At 38.6% G+C, this 17485-nt stretch overlaps 1 protein-coding gene across 1 annotated transcript in view; it reads right to left on the reverse strand.

The window, feature by feature from the left end:
• Nucleotides 1-13598, reverse strand: part of wdr11 (WD repeat domain 11) — a 63292-nt gene extending 49694 nt beyond the window's left edge. Inside the window, exons 1-8 of the mRNA XM_040139037.1 lie at nt 13364-13598; nt 12318-12429; nt 10306-10459; nt 9876-10049; nt 9258-9459; nt 4012-4177; nt 1519-1621; nt 568-766 (exon numbers count right to left, since the gene is read on the reverse strand). Coding sequence (XP_039994971.1) covers nt 568-766; nt 1519-1621; nt 4012-4177; nt 9258-9459; nt 9876-10049; nt 10306-10459; nt 12318-12429; nt 13364-13449 — 1196 coding nt within the window. The 5' untranslated portion in view covers nt 13450-13598. The remainder of the gene's footprint in view (nt 1-567; nt 767-1518; nt 1622-4011; nt 4178-9257; nt 9460-9875; nt 10050-10305; nt 10460-12317; nt 12430-13363) is intronic.
• Nucleotides 13599-17485: the final 3887 nt, after the last annotated feature.

Below are 17485 nucleotides of genomic sequence, written 5' to 3' on the forward strand. Positions count from 1 at the left end.
TGTGGATATCAGATTTGTCAAGGGAGTTTTGGCTGAAATCCTCATCGGTCTACCTGACTGTGGCTTGGTATCAACAAAAACCCTTAATTTTCTACTTCTTTATCGGTTTGAACACTACTGATTGGCATTTTCAAATCTGTGGATATCTTTTTATATCCTTTTCCTGGTTTATGCCTTTTCTTGGAGGTCCTTTGGCAGTTCTTTCGCTTTCCCCATGGCACAGTACACGGCAAAGTCAGGGCAGTCCTGAATGAAATGTGCAGGGGTCTCTCATAAGCTGAGAAAATCATTTATTGATTTAAACATGTGTCTGTCAACCTGTGTGTATATTATCAGACCAAATATTCAAGGGTATGTAAACTTTTGATCAGGGCCATTTGAGTGATTTCAGCTATCATTATCATGTAAAAAGGGCACACACAATTACATGATAATAAATGGCTTCACCTGACCGGTATCCCTAAATAAAAGAATAGTTTTCTGCTTTATCAGTCATATTTTTCAAAAAAATGGCTAATATTTCACAAATTCTGCCAGGGGTATGTAAATTTATGAGCACAACTGTACCTAGGATTGACAGCAGCCTTGCCGGTGTGAGCTTTGAGTTCCCACAACATGACTCTGCCGTCGCTGACCATCAGCCCAGCGTTGTTTTCATTGACAGGGCAGATAACCATGCGATATGGCCGGACTGTCTTGGTAATTCGGATAGCATCACACTGAGAGCGAAGGTCGTACACGAGCTCCTGAACACTCTGTTCTGGGTCTGAGGGAGAGAGAGAGGGATGGAGAAAGAAACAGAGAAACATAAAAGAGTTAAAAGTAGTAGAAAAGTAGGGAGAGACAGGGTGTAGTGAGGGAGAGTGGAAAAGGAGAATGGTGGGAGATAAAAATGAATGAGAAGGAATCAGAGCAAATTGGTGAAGATATCAAAGTGGACATAAACAAAAACATTAAAAAAAGAGAAAATGCGGCAGAAGACATTAAGTACATGCTAATAATAAAGGGAACAGAGAGAGAAAGAGGAAGGGAAGTAGATAAGATTGGGAGAAAGTGCATTTGAGAGACCAGTGAAGACAATTTTTGAGTAAGTGTTACAACCGGAGGAGAGTCAAGAAATAGAAGAAAGGATTTAAGGGAATAAGAGAAGAAGAAAGGACATAAAAGAGCAAATAAGTGCATGAAAGCCTCACAAAAGGACAAACCAGGAAAAAAGAAAGATGAGTAGACAGTAGAAGAGATTGCAATGAGAGTAAGTGAGGGAGAGAGAGAGAGAGATTTAGTGAGACAATGAACTCCCATTGGCCTGTAACACTAAGCCAAAGATAAATCAGGCAGTAAGAGGCTAAATGCCCACTAGAGCTTGAAAAAGGGTACAAGCTCTGACTGCTGTGTGGTCTGGATGAATAGATGATGATGGGGCGACAGCACAGGAGTGAGAGTGGTTTGTGAGTGAGTAACGTGCAACTAGCATGTGCTGTATGTGTGTGTGCATGTCTCAGTGAAGACATTTCATACCTGCTGCTTCCTCTGGAGCGGTAGTGGAGCGACACACTCGAAGGGTGATACACCCGTTCTCATGGAGACAGTAAAGGGCGTCCCGTTGAGCACAGGGAATAACCTAAATACAGGGAGATTCAAGGAAACGTGATGATGTGTGTGTCATGATCAAGTTTGCAAACTGCCTTTTTGAGACGTAGTGTTGAACAGTTTGCCCTCAGCATTGCATCTATCTGTGAATGATCACAGAATGAAAAGTCTGTAACATATTCATCAATGTATGCATGTGTAATTTTGTTTAATTTAGTACAAACGCAAATGGAAACAAAAGTTAAGCCAAATCCAGCTCTAAGCCAGCCTGAAAAATATGGGGTTTTTGGTCATTTAAAGATTGAGCAGAGTCATTAACTGTCATTTTATACTCATCACAGGTAGATAGCATTAGCCCTGCACCTAATGATTTTTTTTATTATCATGATTTTTTCTTCCATTAATTGATTAATCCTTTCCGCAATGAAAAATGTCAGAAAATAGTGAAAAAATACCGTCACTAATTCCCAAGGTGGCATCTTCACAATGAACTCCCATTGAATGAAACAAGCACAAACACGTTTCATGCTTGTGTGTGCAAGATTGATTGTACTAATCAACATCATTAGGGTGAAAAATGTTAAACTGCTCAGTATCAAAGCAGACAGGTGAAGGCCTGGCCAATGACTTTTCAAGGCTGTCATTCTGTTCCCATTTTCAAACTTTAAACAGACTTTAAGCTGGTTAGTAAGTTTTAATGATATAGCATTCTCCATTGATAAATTTTTTTTTTTAGTTTTGAGCACCTTTTCTCCTTTTTCACTTTTGTCTTTTTCACTGTATAGCCACAAGGCCATTTCTCAAACAGTTGTTTGACCCCTAACATTTTTTTTTATTTAACTTAGATTGTAAAGGGTCACAGTTATGCAAGTGCAGGTGCACAAAATATTACAACCACTTTCTAATATGGTGCAATACAAATCAATAACACGGTGCATCAACACCTTGTTGAAACTGAGCATTTCAACTTAAGCCATAGATTTTTCACCAGATTGCATTAGATTTATAGCTATTATATGTGTGTTAAACTGGCAACTCTCTGTACATTGTGTATGTGCCAGATCTGACAGTGTGTTGTATAGATGTTTGTGTGTCTATATTTCGCTGTCTTTCCTTGGCTATTGGAGCTTCCACACACTCCAGCCTGGCTTTTTGTTGAGGCTGTGTCATCAGTCATGCAAATTGGCTGTGTGACAAGCACTTTATAACACTTACAGAAGGGAGGCGTTGGCTGGACAGAGCCTGGGTGGCTGAGTAATACCCCTCTACTCCTTCTCTGTGACTTTAGGATCTACTGCTTGACTACAAAGGCTTGTTCTCCACCTTTGTACTATTTAACCGTGAATACATTTGTTAAAACGAGATCACTGACAACCCAAAGAAAGTATGATTTATGGAAGTACGATAGAATATAGAACAGAAAAATTTATCACACAAACAGAAAATATCAACTGATCATTTTGATAAACTGAGGAACATCCAGGCATGAACTTCAAGGCTATAAATTTAAAAGGGAATATTATGGCGCAAATAGAGTAGAACAACCACAGTGAAAACCATGAGATCTACTAAGTGTAATGACAAGCCACCACAATAGTCCTTCACGGACAGACACAGAGTGTTAGGAGTGAAAGCAGAGTGAACAGAATCCCATTAATAGACAGTTTGTGTTCCGTTACTGGCTCTGCAACCGTGACAAATCCTCCATCTAATACCTGCACAGCATTCATCAATTTCCAATCAAAATCCAGACTCCAAAAGAAGGGAATTGGCACCTAAAGGTCAGCGGTGCTATTGAAGGTGACTATGGGAAGGAGCAGAAGTCAGACAATATGTAGGCTGGTGAACTTTTTGCTGCAGCTAGTCGCCAGTGCTTAGTCTGGTGACTGCACAGCCAGACCTCTATGAGGTGAGCACCGAGATGGAGGGAGAAAACTAAAGAACTCTATCACTCATGGCAGGGGGAATAGGCTTCCTGGAAGAATCATCGATAAAAAAAAAGACAAGATCTTGGTAAAGCCCTTCGAGTAATGCAATAAAAGTAGAAACTGTGCTCGGCTCCATTTGAGGGGAGGAAAAGATGGTGATGTAGGGCACATGTTAGAGTGAGACAGACATTTATCTCTCCTAGACCAACGCAGAAGCCAGTGCAAACAGTTTACAAGTTGTCTTTGCATGTAACTTCCAAACGCACAGCAGAAATGTCTCTCCATCACATTCCAACCCATTAGAAAAAAGGTATAGAGCTGACAGAATTCTGACCTTGAAAAGTTCATGCAATTGGCAAATTAACCACCTTATTTCCACCAAAAATTAGGTCCACACTTTCTAGGTTTGTAATTTCCACAAACTCTGATTATGTCAAGTTTTGCTGAGATCCTTGCCACAAAGAATTTGCTGTACATGTACACATTGCCTCACCTGAATGAAGGGCACCCCGGAGCGCTCAATGGCCACAACACCCACTGTCTGACTGAGCTCCAGGTCCAGGATGAGGATCTCTCTGGGATAAAGCAGCAGCATGTGGTTCCTCTTGGATGGCAGGTAGGACAGCTGCAGACAGTCGTTCAACGTTACGGCCTCTGCACTACAGTGCCACAAAAGGAGAGTCAGGGCAGCAAAGCACACAGAGTAAGGAAAGGAAATCGATTTCAGTGTCAGGTTATTTTCTTAACTGTAAAAATTTGGAATGTATTTGGAAAGGGTAGACTAAAATCCCCCTAACAAATTAATTCATTAATTCACATCTTTTGATAAATTAACTCAAATTTCAGAGATAATTATGCCTCCAAACCCTCCAAAAATTTCCTTAGATAGCATTTCCTACATTTGGCCACTGTCTTGGTTGTGCATACCTGTTTTAAAAACATTTTTTAGAGACTAGACATGTTTAAAGAGGCAAAAAGTAAATTATAATGAGTAGAAATGCAGGTCTAGATAACAGGATGTATTGCAAGTGTTGTTCTGAAGACAAAGCGCCATAAATATGACACTGTTGTAAAAACAACATATCCATATGAAATATGCAAATATTATGTCTACCAATGTGAAGATGGATTTGAAAGTCTTAAAACAAGCTGAATAAAACTGTTTAATTTCTAAGATCAACTCAATCTTTATTCATGACTTCCCATACAGAAGGCTGAATGAATTATTTGTTATTGTTGAGGTCTCTGTGAGTCATACACAAATGTGGGAGAACTTAAAAGTGAATTTGGTCTAACAATGGGAGGCTGATGAAATAAGTAGGTATTGGCAGCGTCAGACAAAAATTTTGAGAGTCCTGTTTGCTGTAACGTCTTTCATTTGTGTTTGAATTAATTACAAATACTATTATCCATGGCAGCAGCCTGGTTCGATCTCTCTGTACGACAACAAAGCAGTCACAAATACTTCAGTCAAGAAGTAACAGAGGGCTGACTTTCTCAGAATATATGAGGGGGACCACAGCCGTAACTCATTCCTACAGCTTCATTCCTCTAGGTCACAGTGAGATCAAATAAAGGAGAGACAAACTTTCTAACACAGTGGAGATCATTATCACCATGGGGGAAGCGTAACAGATCAAATGGACTCAATAGAGGAACCTTTAGTTGAGTTGCTGAGTTAAATCAGTTACCAGCTCACTCGAGACAAGCAAGGCAGAGAGAGAGGCTAAAATGACTGAGCCACCAAAGGCAAAACATCAGAAAGAAAAAGTGAAAGACTTCTGTGTCTTAGATGCAAAAAGCAACAGATCTTCACAGAGAAAGAGGAACCCCCCCCCAAAAAAACTATGTCCTAAAACTCCAAACCCTACTAAAATATCCAGCTGTCCAATTTCAAAAACATCATACACTTCTAGCATCTCTTTCTCTCTTTGCTGGGAATAAGGCATGAAGGCTACAGCAGCCAGTGGATCATATATACTTATACACTGCTACATACATAAATGCGCGCACACACAGAGCTGGTCATGCAAGGGATGTTTGATAGCACCGGAGGCCACCTCAGAGGCCTGAAGTTTCAAAGAACTGTCCAGCTTCTATTGTTTAATCATGTTAAATAAACATTGCCACCCAAATGACATTAAAATCAAATACAATAATTATACATTATGTATCTTTTTCTTTATGTGTTTTCTGATGTCTAGACAATACAGAATAAAGTCACTTGATAAAAGCATGCAGTGGTGCATAAATCATGACTTTGGCTTGGATGTGCACACGGGCACCAAATGTGTGCATATTTATGTTTTGTAAGTGAGGCCTCCAAGACCAGCAGTAGCTGGAGATTGCTAACAACAGTGGGTACCAAAAAAAAATAAAAATAAAAATAAAAAACAAGATGAGAAACTAAACTTGAAACTCATATAAATCATCACGTGAAAAACAGACAAAATTGTTTATATAAAGATAAAACTTAGTAAACCTTGCCCACTTCAGTAGGTCATGTCCTTCTTGAATGTTAGATAGCTGATCTTTTGTGATTTTTAGAAAATAGCTTGGTATACTTCAGGATTTGCTCTTTCATGTCCTCAAAGTGTGATTATTATTTTTTTTTTTTAATTTAATGTTTTTTAGGTACCCCCTTGTCCTTGCACTACTCTTACCCTAGCCTTAAATAACATTTAACCCCTAATATCCTAAAATATGTATTTAAAGTGATAATCCTTAAGATTTTCAGGAAATTAGACCCTATTTTTGATACCATCTATGGTTGGAATTTTTGCCACACTGGATTCAACTTGCCTTCACAGGAAACGATGCATTAAGTGTACGTTACCAATCATACAGTCATCATTACTTCTCAGTACTTACTCGTGGTTTACTGTTGACTCTCCTTACACCATGTCAGAGCTGCATTAAGTTACTGCTCATGCAAACAGAACATCCTATTGCTGCTTTGCATTAAAAGTGCTCAGCTGGTGAAACATGGGGTGGCTTTTACTGTGAAGCAGTCACCATGGTTGGCGACTGTTCATCTAATGCATGTACAAAACCAGACAAGAGTGTAGTGATGCACACGTCAGGGTTTTTTAATACCCTCACCCACAAAAATATGTATTAATCCGCCACCCGCCCTGCAAACCTATTCCAATATATTTCAGTAATAAGAGTACTAGGCTACACTTTATTGCTGAGAGAGAGAGAGAGAGAGAGAGAGAAACCAAACATCACAGTATGATACACTTTATAGTTCGGTAATGCAGATTATTGACAGCCAGGGTACAAGAGGACCTGCACCCTCCAGTGTAGGTCTGTGTGTGTTTGAGAGTGAGAGAGCGAGAAAGAGTGACAGAGGGAGGGGAAGAGACGGTGGACTAGTAATCACAGTCTAGCCTTTTTCACACGATTTTTCTTGAAGTTATTTGACTTAGTCGGAAGGCTTCTTTGTCACTTTTTGACCCGACCTGCCCGAACCCGTGATATTTACTAGGAAGCTTATCCAGATCAACCTGCCCATCACTACAACAGTGAGTTTGTTTGTTTGCACTGTAAACAGATTCAACAGTTGCTCTTTTGTTCATTGTATTTCTGACATGGTAGTTGCTCAAGGAGTTTTTGCTGCCCCTCGAATTCCGTGCTGTGCTGTTACCACGGCAACCACAGTTGTCTGAAATATTGAGGATTATAACTTTAATGTTCTAGTGAATAATTTAGTATTCTTCTATTTTTTTAGTGATAATAAGTTTGTAAATATTACATTTCTGACAGTTTGAAATAGTTTGTCCATGTGTTTGTGTGTGTGTGTGTGTGTGTGTGTTTGTGTTTGTGTATGAACCGGCATGCTGGTGTGTGTGAGCGTGAAACCGATTTCTTTCATCTTGATAAAGGGACCAAATCTGTGCTAGCTAACAACCAGATTAATTGCTGCCTGATGAGACACCAATGTACATGATATAGTACTGTATTCAACGAGTCTGGGAGAGCAGAGTCTTGTTTAAATCCCACATCTATCAACTGGAGGCTCACAGAGCCAGAGAGGAGAGATACGGTAACACTGAACATGATGAACACCCAAACCCGACACACAGACAAAGGCAGTATGAGGGAATACAGCATTTTCCGCAAAAGCAATTACCACCGTGTGAAAGGTGAGGGAAGAAGGTGTCACATACCAATAGAGAACACAAAGACTAAAATGGACATGACGAGAGAGGTAAGAGAGAAAATGAAGACAAGCAAGATTAATGGAGTGTTTGTATTAGAACTGGCTGGGTGAGAGGACAGAGGGGCCAGGGTGCTACTCCTATAAATAAGCCTGTTTGACAGTCACAACCACTCAGGCACGAAGCTGCCCGCACATCAAACAAGGCTTTGGTTCCTGTTCCGTCACAACTTTTCGTAAAGTAATGTGTTACCGTTTCACACGTTTGTTACTAAATGTTATAAAAATCAGGTTAGCCACTACGTCGTGTGTGTTTCACTATTCTAAAGCAATGTCGTGAATCTGCCATCCGATAAATCTTTCCCTGTTCTTCAGGGAAATGTAAGCCGTTTATTTCGTGACACTTGCCTTCATTTATCAACAGATTTAAGCATTACTGATATGACAGTTTTGACCCCAAAAAAGGCTAAAATGAACCTTGATGGAAATAAAAGGCTCAACTTTACACCAAACTCTACACTAGGTTGAACAAACAAACAAACAAGCTCTTCCATGCAAGTCAATCCAGAAAATGAAAACAAGATCCAAAATCAATTATAACCTCACATGTCGAAGCCTGTTATTTCATCCTCTAACAGAAACATAGGTTCTGGCAGATCTCTCAGCTGTGATAAATAGTTATGCCTTATGTGTCCTGTCATTCCTCCCAAACAGACAAGCTGTCATGAATCACTTTCAATAGCTCAGTTTACTTGCTGAGGTGCTCATTGAGAGCTCATTCCAAAAAAAATGGCACATTTGTATGTTACTGTGCTCCTAAAACGACATCTTTTACTTTGTATTTTACATTCATAGCTAAAGGGTGGGAGACTTTGATTAATAAAACAAGATATATTCATTGCCTGAATATGTTGTCTAGGAGCAAAGGACATAATTAACGCATGCTGACAGGTGCAGAATCACTAGAGGTCAAGGGCACATTCATACACTTTTTCTAGTCGAAGATGCCCTGGGCCAAAAAAAAAAAAATTGTCTGGTAAAATTGTCTCTTGGAACTCGCTCTGAATAAAACTCCAATGAGTTGACCCTGAGTAATACCATTCAATCCGAGTTGTTGGAGTGGAACTGCAATGGACCTTGCTTAAAATGCGGACCAGACTGTGTGAGATTTCTGAAACTGATATGATCTAAGACAGATTTTAAAATTGCATAGGTGGCCCACCCCCCAATTAATTGCTGGCCACCAAGATTAATGTTTTACGAAATTAATACTCTTGATTAATTAATGGAGAAGCTTAACATGCTTGGGAATTCAGTGCCTTACATTTATTGTTAGAGGCAACTATTTATACCATCCCAAAGTAAACTAGTAGACTATAAAAGATTCGATGCTGCGAATAACAGAACTTGATTGGTCAGGTTTACCCATTTTAGTGTCAGGAAAAAAAACAAGCAAACGCTCTACAATGACATTCACCAGGGTATGTATATGTGAAGAAAATTTCAATTTGCCCCTGTAAAAACTCTCTCAGGATTCTAAAATACAGTTAAGTAAAGTGTAATTTAGTGGCTCTTACGTGGGTTTTTCATTAGTGATGAGCACTTTGACCTTGTTGAGGGCCTTCTTTGCACCAGTAGGTGCTGGTGCAGCGGCCGGAGCAGGTTTGGTGTGGGCGGGGCTTGCATGGGGGCTGGCAATGTAGACCTTTTTGCCAGCACTGCCTGGTGGTTTGGAGTGGGAAAAGTCTGTGATAAAGACTATTCCTTCGCTGGTCAGCACTGCCGAGGAAGAGTGGAAAAGCATTACAAAGATAGTTAAAAAGATCACAGCTAGACACACTATCAGTATTCTATTAGCAACTTTTCATATGTCACTTGAGAAGATATTTGTTTTCGTTTACCTCAGTTTTTTTATCAAGAAGGTGAAGTATGAAAAATGAGATATTACAAACGGTTCAATGGTTAGCATAATAGAATGCCATGCATCTCTCTAGACATAGAACAGTGTCTCTGATATGTGTTTAGAAATACTGAGGAAGAGTATTCAATTTCATCGCATACTGAGCTTGACGAATTTTAAGTCTAAGAGCTGCGGCTACAATATAGAGACATGATGAGTATAAGTGGGCTAAAAAGTAAAACAGTGACTAAATTATGGCTTAGTCATAGTTTTGGAAAGTATGTTGTTCACCTACATGCCATGTTGGACGGGTCAAATGGGTCGAAAGAAAAGGAGAGGATGTTCTCAGCGTAGCTCTTCTTCCACAGCTTGGTGCCTGTGTCTCCGTTCCACAGGACAATGTAGTTAGGAGGGTGGACGGCTAACAGCAGATCACGAGACGCATCCTGATTCCACAACCACTCCAAGTCTGACAGGGAAAGAGAAGAAGACAGATAGGAGAATTTGGGAATGAAGAGGATGGAGACGTAATGTGCGCCAGGAGGAAAGACAGAGAGTGATGGTAAGAGCATCTTAATGAAAACAAATAGCCAACAATAGAGCAACAGCTCAAAGTTTCTGCTTGGCAGTGCTAGCAGAGTAATTTTTCCATTCTTATAGCAAGCTACAGGGCAAAAAATATCAATTTAAGCCTGCATGATAGGGGTTTCTGGAAGATCCCTTACCTTGGATAGGCTTGGAGTGTTCCTGGATCTCACAATGGGCAGTACCGCTAACCACATCCCACACTATGATCTTCCCTGAGGCATCTCCTGAGGCTAGCCGTAGACAGTAGGGTGAGCTCAAATTGTGGTAGTAGTTTTCTCTGGACCATTTCACCTACCAAACACAAAACACATGCAATGGAAACACTTCTTCATTTTGCCCTCTTTGTGTGTGTGTGTGTGTGTGTGTGTGTGTGTGTGTGTGTGTGTGTGTGTGTGTGTGTGTATTTGTGTGCGGATTTAATGTTCATTGTTGTATTTCCTTATTTTTCTAAGCCTTGTTTTAAAATGATTTTATCATGTTGCTTTTATGCTGATGTTAAGCATCTTCAACTGCCATTGTGTATGAAAGGTGCTATACAAATTAAATGAAAGCTTAACAATAACAGTATATTTCTGAAATAGAAGATGAAGTTCACTAATTACAAAACAGATAACACAATCTTCTTGTTAACTGTAGACCTATCCTGATCAGGTTTTTTCTGTATTAGTGCTTTTACATATTTTAACTAATAATTACAATCCATGTAAATTTGGGCTTAGAAGAGAAAGGTCAGAAAAACTGGAGAAATAAGAGACAGACCCTATAGGAAACACACAAAATTGGAAATGAAGACAATGCTCTATACTAGGAAAGACGAATGGCTCTGTCAACAAGCTGATGTTTGAATAACGGACTATGTCTGTGTATTTGTTCCTGAATAGGCACGGCCTATACTTCGGTTACAACTACTACTGATTTTTTTTTTTTTTTTTTCCAGCAAGCTTTCTTGTGAGAGGCTGGGTGGTGAGGAATGACCCACTGCTGTTGCAGTGCTTTACAAGATTAAAGTGTGCTTCGGAGTGAGGAATGAGTGTCTCAGATTGAGCCCAGGCACTGATAATCACTGCAGAATTTATTGCCCATTATTTACCCTTCTCCAAAACACACAAGCATATGTATGTACACACACACACACACACACACACACACACACACACACACACACACACACACACACACACACACACACAAACAAACAATAGGATTCTCCATCAATGCAGAAGCAACCTTTACTGGTGTTGCTGGTGATGGCTTACACAGTGAAGCAGAGCTGAATTTGTCTGCCAGAGAGGAACAAAAACAACTCAGCTGAAGGTCACAAAATGCTGACATTAATACTGGGTTATAAAATATTACTCCATCAGTAGGTGTGTGTTTTATATTTCACCTTTAAAATCCAAATCGTCAAGGACATGTATGAAAAGGACAAAGGGCACAAGAGCACTGAAGATATTTATAGCTTACAAACCATACTCCAAGTGCATATCTACTGACTTAAAGTTCAACAGGTAAGATTTATGTTTTTGCCTCCAGGAATCAGATAGTCAATAAACACTTTTTGTGATTGAGTAAAAACTGAACAGGAAAAGCAGTTAAGGAAATGTCCCAAAACAGACTTTCTTCATTCAACATATTAGTTTAAAATTAATCAGGCAAACCTGTCACATTACTTTTTTAACCTACACTTAAAATGTTCTACAATAACTTGTCAGTTCTTTTTCTGTGGCCTTTTTAGTTTGTTGTTTCTCTAACCGCTTAACTTACTGACAGTTTCCAAATTATATTTTGTATCCATTGGACCGGAGCTGCAACTATTAGTCAATGAATTGATCAGTTGATCGAAAGAAAATGAATTGGAATAATTTTTTTGAATGGGTCCAAATTCTCAAATTGGAGGATTTGCTGCTTTTCTTTTCTTGTTTCTTAGATAGTCCATGAAATTACTCTAGGCTTCTGATTGTTGGACATCACCTTGGGCTCTGGAAAATTTTGCTTACCATTTTTCATTTTTTCAATGTTTTATAGACTAAACAATTGATAATTTAATATGAGAAAATAACCAACAGAATGATCAAAAATGAAAGTAATTGTTAGTTGCAGCCTATTTTAGAGCTAAACAATCACACAAAACTTAAATTAGGAAACTCACCTTGACCACGTTGGCTTTGTGCCTTTCCAAAACCTGGATGGTCTGGGCTGTCTTTGGGTCGATGATGAGAATACTGGAGTGACATCCCTGAGCGATCAGCCCCTGCCAACCCCTACAGTGCATGAGAGCCACAGGGAAGGAGAGGAAGAGGAGCGTAACTGATAAAAAAAACTGAATGATGAGGCAAGTGGGAGGGAGCGGAAAATTCTTTCAACTGCAGAATAAAAGAGATGGTTTGTAAATGGGAGATCAAGCCAAATGATGCGCAAGACCACATAAAGCTGATTTCGAGATTTGAATTTAAACATTTTATGAGACAACATCAATGAGTGCAACCATTTGGCCTGACACTGGTTCATATACCCTCTCCTATGAGTATAGTATTACTTAAACGCTGTGTCTGCATTACAATTTCCTGCTCTCCACCTCATGTCTATATCAATTTTCATCCTTCAGTGTGAATACACCTTCTGTATTCATATGTGGCTGAACTGCATCCTGACTCCACAAAAATCACATCTCAATTCCTCATCAAATTCTGAAACTCCATGACTCCAAAACGCAAAGTGAGAGGTCTCAGTTCCGAATACCGCTATATTTAACATATGAATCATTTCCGCTTCATAGATGTGGAATCAAACTTGGTGTTTGTGCAACCTTTGCCTAAAATAGTAATATTTCTGCTAGCTTTAAGGGAATTTTAAGTTTAACTTAAATGAAGTCAACTTGCAGTCATAGTCTGCTGCACCACTGTTGGAAAATAAGGCAAACGAAATTCATCAGGCCCAGAAAAATATCACATCACATCAGATCACATCACATCACATGACAGAAGTTAACGTACATGTTTCTCCGTTTTGTTGAGAAAAATCTACATTATCGGCGTCAATTAACACTGGCATCTTTCTAAACAGCAACAAAATTAAACAACATAATGAAATGTAAACAATGTAATTAGTGGTTCGTACACATCATTTGTCAGTCGCACTTCTTGACGGAATTAACCAGCTACAATATTATGCTAGCGGCTGAGGTGCAGTACTCACCAATCTACCGCGGTTTTATTCTGCAAATTGAGAGTGCCAGTCAACGTCCGAGCCGCGAGTTTGATGTTGACGGTGTAAGGAATCATTATTGTTCGTAACTATTTATGCTACATTAACATTTGTTAAAAGCTGCTAAAATTAATCAGCTTCTGTGATTCGGATATGTTCTAAATTCAAACAGGAAGTGAAACGGTGTTTCTAAACGGAACGCCGTGCGGGAACAAATCCCAGCGCAACAAGGTTCCAAAACTGACATTCACGTTTCTCGATGCAAAAGGTTTTTTAAATTCAAAAATTGATATGAAATTAAGGTTCTCTTAAAATGTCAAATGTTTTTGTTGACAAGTAAAAACACTTAATTCTTACTCCACTGGCTTCAGAATCAACATAAATTATTTTTTTCCAGCTAAGTAGGTTAGAATTTGACACTGGAACTTTTTAGCAAAGATCTCAAAACCGACTAAACACTTAATTCACTATTTATATTACATCATATAGCGCCGTAACATTTTAAAGCAGTACAAAACTTAAACATCGAATTATATTCTAATCGTCTTTTTTTGCTTGTTTTGTGAATATACATTTTATTATGTATGATAAAAAAACAAAAATTTTCTCCCAGTATATTGCACAAAATAATATAAAAGATGGAAATGGAAAATTTGACCTGAGGGGTATATAAGAGTTGAGATACAGCTGTTCATATCTTATAAGTTCAGAAAGATTTTTTTTGTTGTTGTTTTGTTTTGTTTTGTTAAGTTGTTTAATTGATGATATTACTGTCCCATAGTATTTATTTATGAGATGAAAATTAAAATTAAAATTATAAACATCTAGACAGGATGACAGTGTTTACCATATTAAATGTGAACTGGGAAGCAGTCATCTCAGAAGTTGTATTTCAATTTTAAATAGGATGTCACCAATTAAATACAAAATATAATTAGAGAAAATATGCCAAAAACTACTCATGTTTTTTAGATATTCTCTTAGCCACTTGTGCCAGACAAAATTGTATAAGAGCTTATTAAATCTTTAATAACATCAGTGACAAACACTTGTCCCAGAAACTTAGTTTTTATCCTAATTTTTGCCCCCTGTGTGATGCACCCTGGGATGCAGAAGAATCTGAGTTTCTTGTGAGGTCCCATGCAGCTCAGAGTGGGCGTGCTGCAAGCAACAGTGTCCCGTAGGAATATAGTGATGTTATATTCTCGTCTGACGGGCTTGGAAACGTCACACAAGGGAGTCCAGTGGATGGCTTTTGGTCACCACAGCTGTACATCTTAAAAATTAACTACCTCATATATCCGTTGGCAGTTCAGACTCAAAATCTTTCTGCTTTTTATTTGGCAGTACTTTCCTCCCTACAGTCCCTACACAAGCCGGCATTCTGGCTGATAGTGCGGAAGACATAGCCATTACTCAGGGGAAAGAACTGTGTCCTGGATGAGTCCTATATGGGGGATAAAGCTTAAACTCACAAGTTTGACTGACAACCGATACAGTTTTCTTTCGGTTTATTACCATCTTTGACACACACGCATACAATCTCTAATCTCTAGCTGTGTGTGTAGCATGTTCTCCTTTCCAACTCTGGATCCTCTGATTTTGTTTGATTTTGTCAAACATTGGGCACTTATCCTGACAACCACAGTTAACTTCTTTCACCATCTACAAAGACTGTATCGCATATATTTATACCTTCTGTGGCTGTTGGAGTTCTGTCATACTTTTTTTTCCTGTATATGACCTACTCAGGTCAAGAATAAGAGAAGTGGCTTACTCTATTTATCAGAAAAAAATAGGCCAAAGTTCAATGTGGAAAACACTTAACTAAAGCCTTTTGTTCCTAAATAATGGCAGACTGTGACATTTTGGCAGAAGTTAGCCTGCAGGTTCAAGATTCTCTCTTCCGGGGAGGGTAGACTGAGACAAAGCTTGCAGAGCAAAGAAAACACAAAGAAAATATAGAGTCAAATAAGATGTGCCATAATGAGGAAATGAAATGAAGTGGGACGTGGACAGACAGTTTATCTTTTATACTTTGGTGGATTTGATTGATTCTCGTTAAACCTAAATATTGGCCATAGAGAAAGATACATCTTTTTTTGCCCCACTGACTTTGACATATTGATCAAGACCAGTTTCCAGAGTACTAACAATGAAGCACATTTCTCTCATTTGTAGAGACACTGTAGTAGAGACACTGACACGGGATGTGAAAAAAATGACAAATACTAAAATATTTTTCTTATTAGAAAATGTTCAGGTTAACAGTTTCTTCACTCACGGTTCATTGGTTGCAAATGGAGCACCGTTAATGGTGTTTTCCTTAACATAAGAGAACCAAATTGTTATTTTAGGTTACTTTATACGGGAATTTGTCATAAAATATTCACCCTTTGCATTTTGATTGTATCACATACTGCATTTACACACTGCATTATGTGATACAGTCACAACAATAAGCTTAATGATAATTCTGACATATCTAACCTTTCAAAATTATTCTCATTTTGTAGGTATATTGTGTGAACTAAGTCCACATTACAGATCCATAGGGAAAAGAAATTCCAATCTTCTTACATTTCCTTTGTGGCATGCAGACCATATGAGTATGTTTCACAGCCTTCTTTGCCACATGGTTATTGAATTTTGTTAACAATCCCCTGCAGCTCTTTTCTGATTTGCATGTTAATTGTCAATTGGTTGACTCAAGATTGCATCTCACTTTACATCCTCGATGTTTGACTGTCTGTCAAAATCATCCTGCTGTCAGGGTTTTCTATACGATCAATGAACACATTCACGTTCATCATAATTATTGCAGGTCTGCTGTCTTTGGGAACACTCGTGAGCTGATATAGAATTATTAAACTATTTCTCACCCGCTCTTGAGGTGCACATTTTGAAATTTCAGTCAGACATAGCTGGTTTCTTTATCAAGATTTGCAGGGACGTGAATGTAATTTCGACAGGTTATGAGTGAAATACATTGTCGATAGACGTGATACCTTCTGAGCAAATTCAGCTGCAGCATACTGGATTTCTTACCACAATTTAAGTGATACAATATGTCATTTAAAAGTCTCTTTCTGCAGTGAACAGGAGAAGCAGTTCATCTTTTTTCTTGAGAAAGGGCTCTCATCTCATACGCTACTGTAGCCATGACTTGCAATTTGACTTCAGTTATACTGTATAATATGAAGAAGAGTCAGTTAGGGGCAGTATGGTAAAAATCTTCTTTGTATGAGAAGATATCTCATTACCTTGAGGTTAGAGAATGTCAGACCTTACATTGTTTGGAAACTTTGGGGAACAAGTTCTAAGAGTTCTCATTTAAGCATTTTGCATTAAGGTTAGTTTCCGCTTCTTGAACTGATACATTTGGTGGTAAGAAGGTGACCTTAAAAGGAACTGAGGAGGAGCAGTAGCTAGTGGATGCATAGAAACAAAATTCATATAGATTTACTCATCTGAATGCATGAGACCACTACCAAGCATATATCCCAAAATGTGAAAGTGTCTCTTTGAGAGTGATGGATCTGGGTTGTCCCGGTCAGCTAATGGTCTGAAAACATGTACATGACATCCCTGGTTCAGTTCTGTCAAGGGACAAATGTCAGCACATGTCTTTTCACAATCTATTTTTTACTTTCAAACTACCTCTTGATGTGCTCCTATTATACAGCATTACAGAAGATAGCTGTGTTATCAGCACATCCACCTGCTGTTGTCAGTGCAACCTGTTGTTCTCTAGGGTACAGGTTTGCAGCCGTGCTTTCACTAACGTTATCTCATTCAGACTCTGCACCTGATTTCCATTTGATTATAGTGGTTTAACTCACTATTCTAACCCAGTGTGCAGTCTATCACAAGTGACATCAACATACTGGACATAAGTTCACTTTACATTAAAATTAATGCTGCATTTGGGTATTTTTTGAACAGAATGGGGTAGAAAGACTGCAAAAACAAACCCACAAAAATGCATACTGTAAATGACATGCCATTGTCAAGTTATTAATACCAATATATCAACGCAGAGTGACAAGAGTCGCATTTCTGGCCCAACAAGCCAAATAAATGACAAAATACATTATTTGTAATCGCTTGTCA

The sequence above is a fragment of the Xiphias gladius genome, chromosome 11 (assembly GCF_016859285.1).
Source record: "Xiphias gladius isolate SHS-SW01 ecotype Sanya breed wild chromosome 11, ASM1685928v1, whole genome shotgun sequence".
Classification (NCBI taxonomy): Eukaryota; Metazoa; Chordata; class Actinopteri; order Istiophoriformes; family Xiphiidae; genus Xiphias; species Xiphias gladius.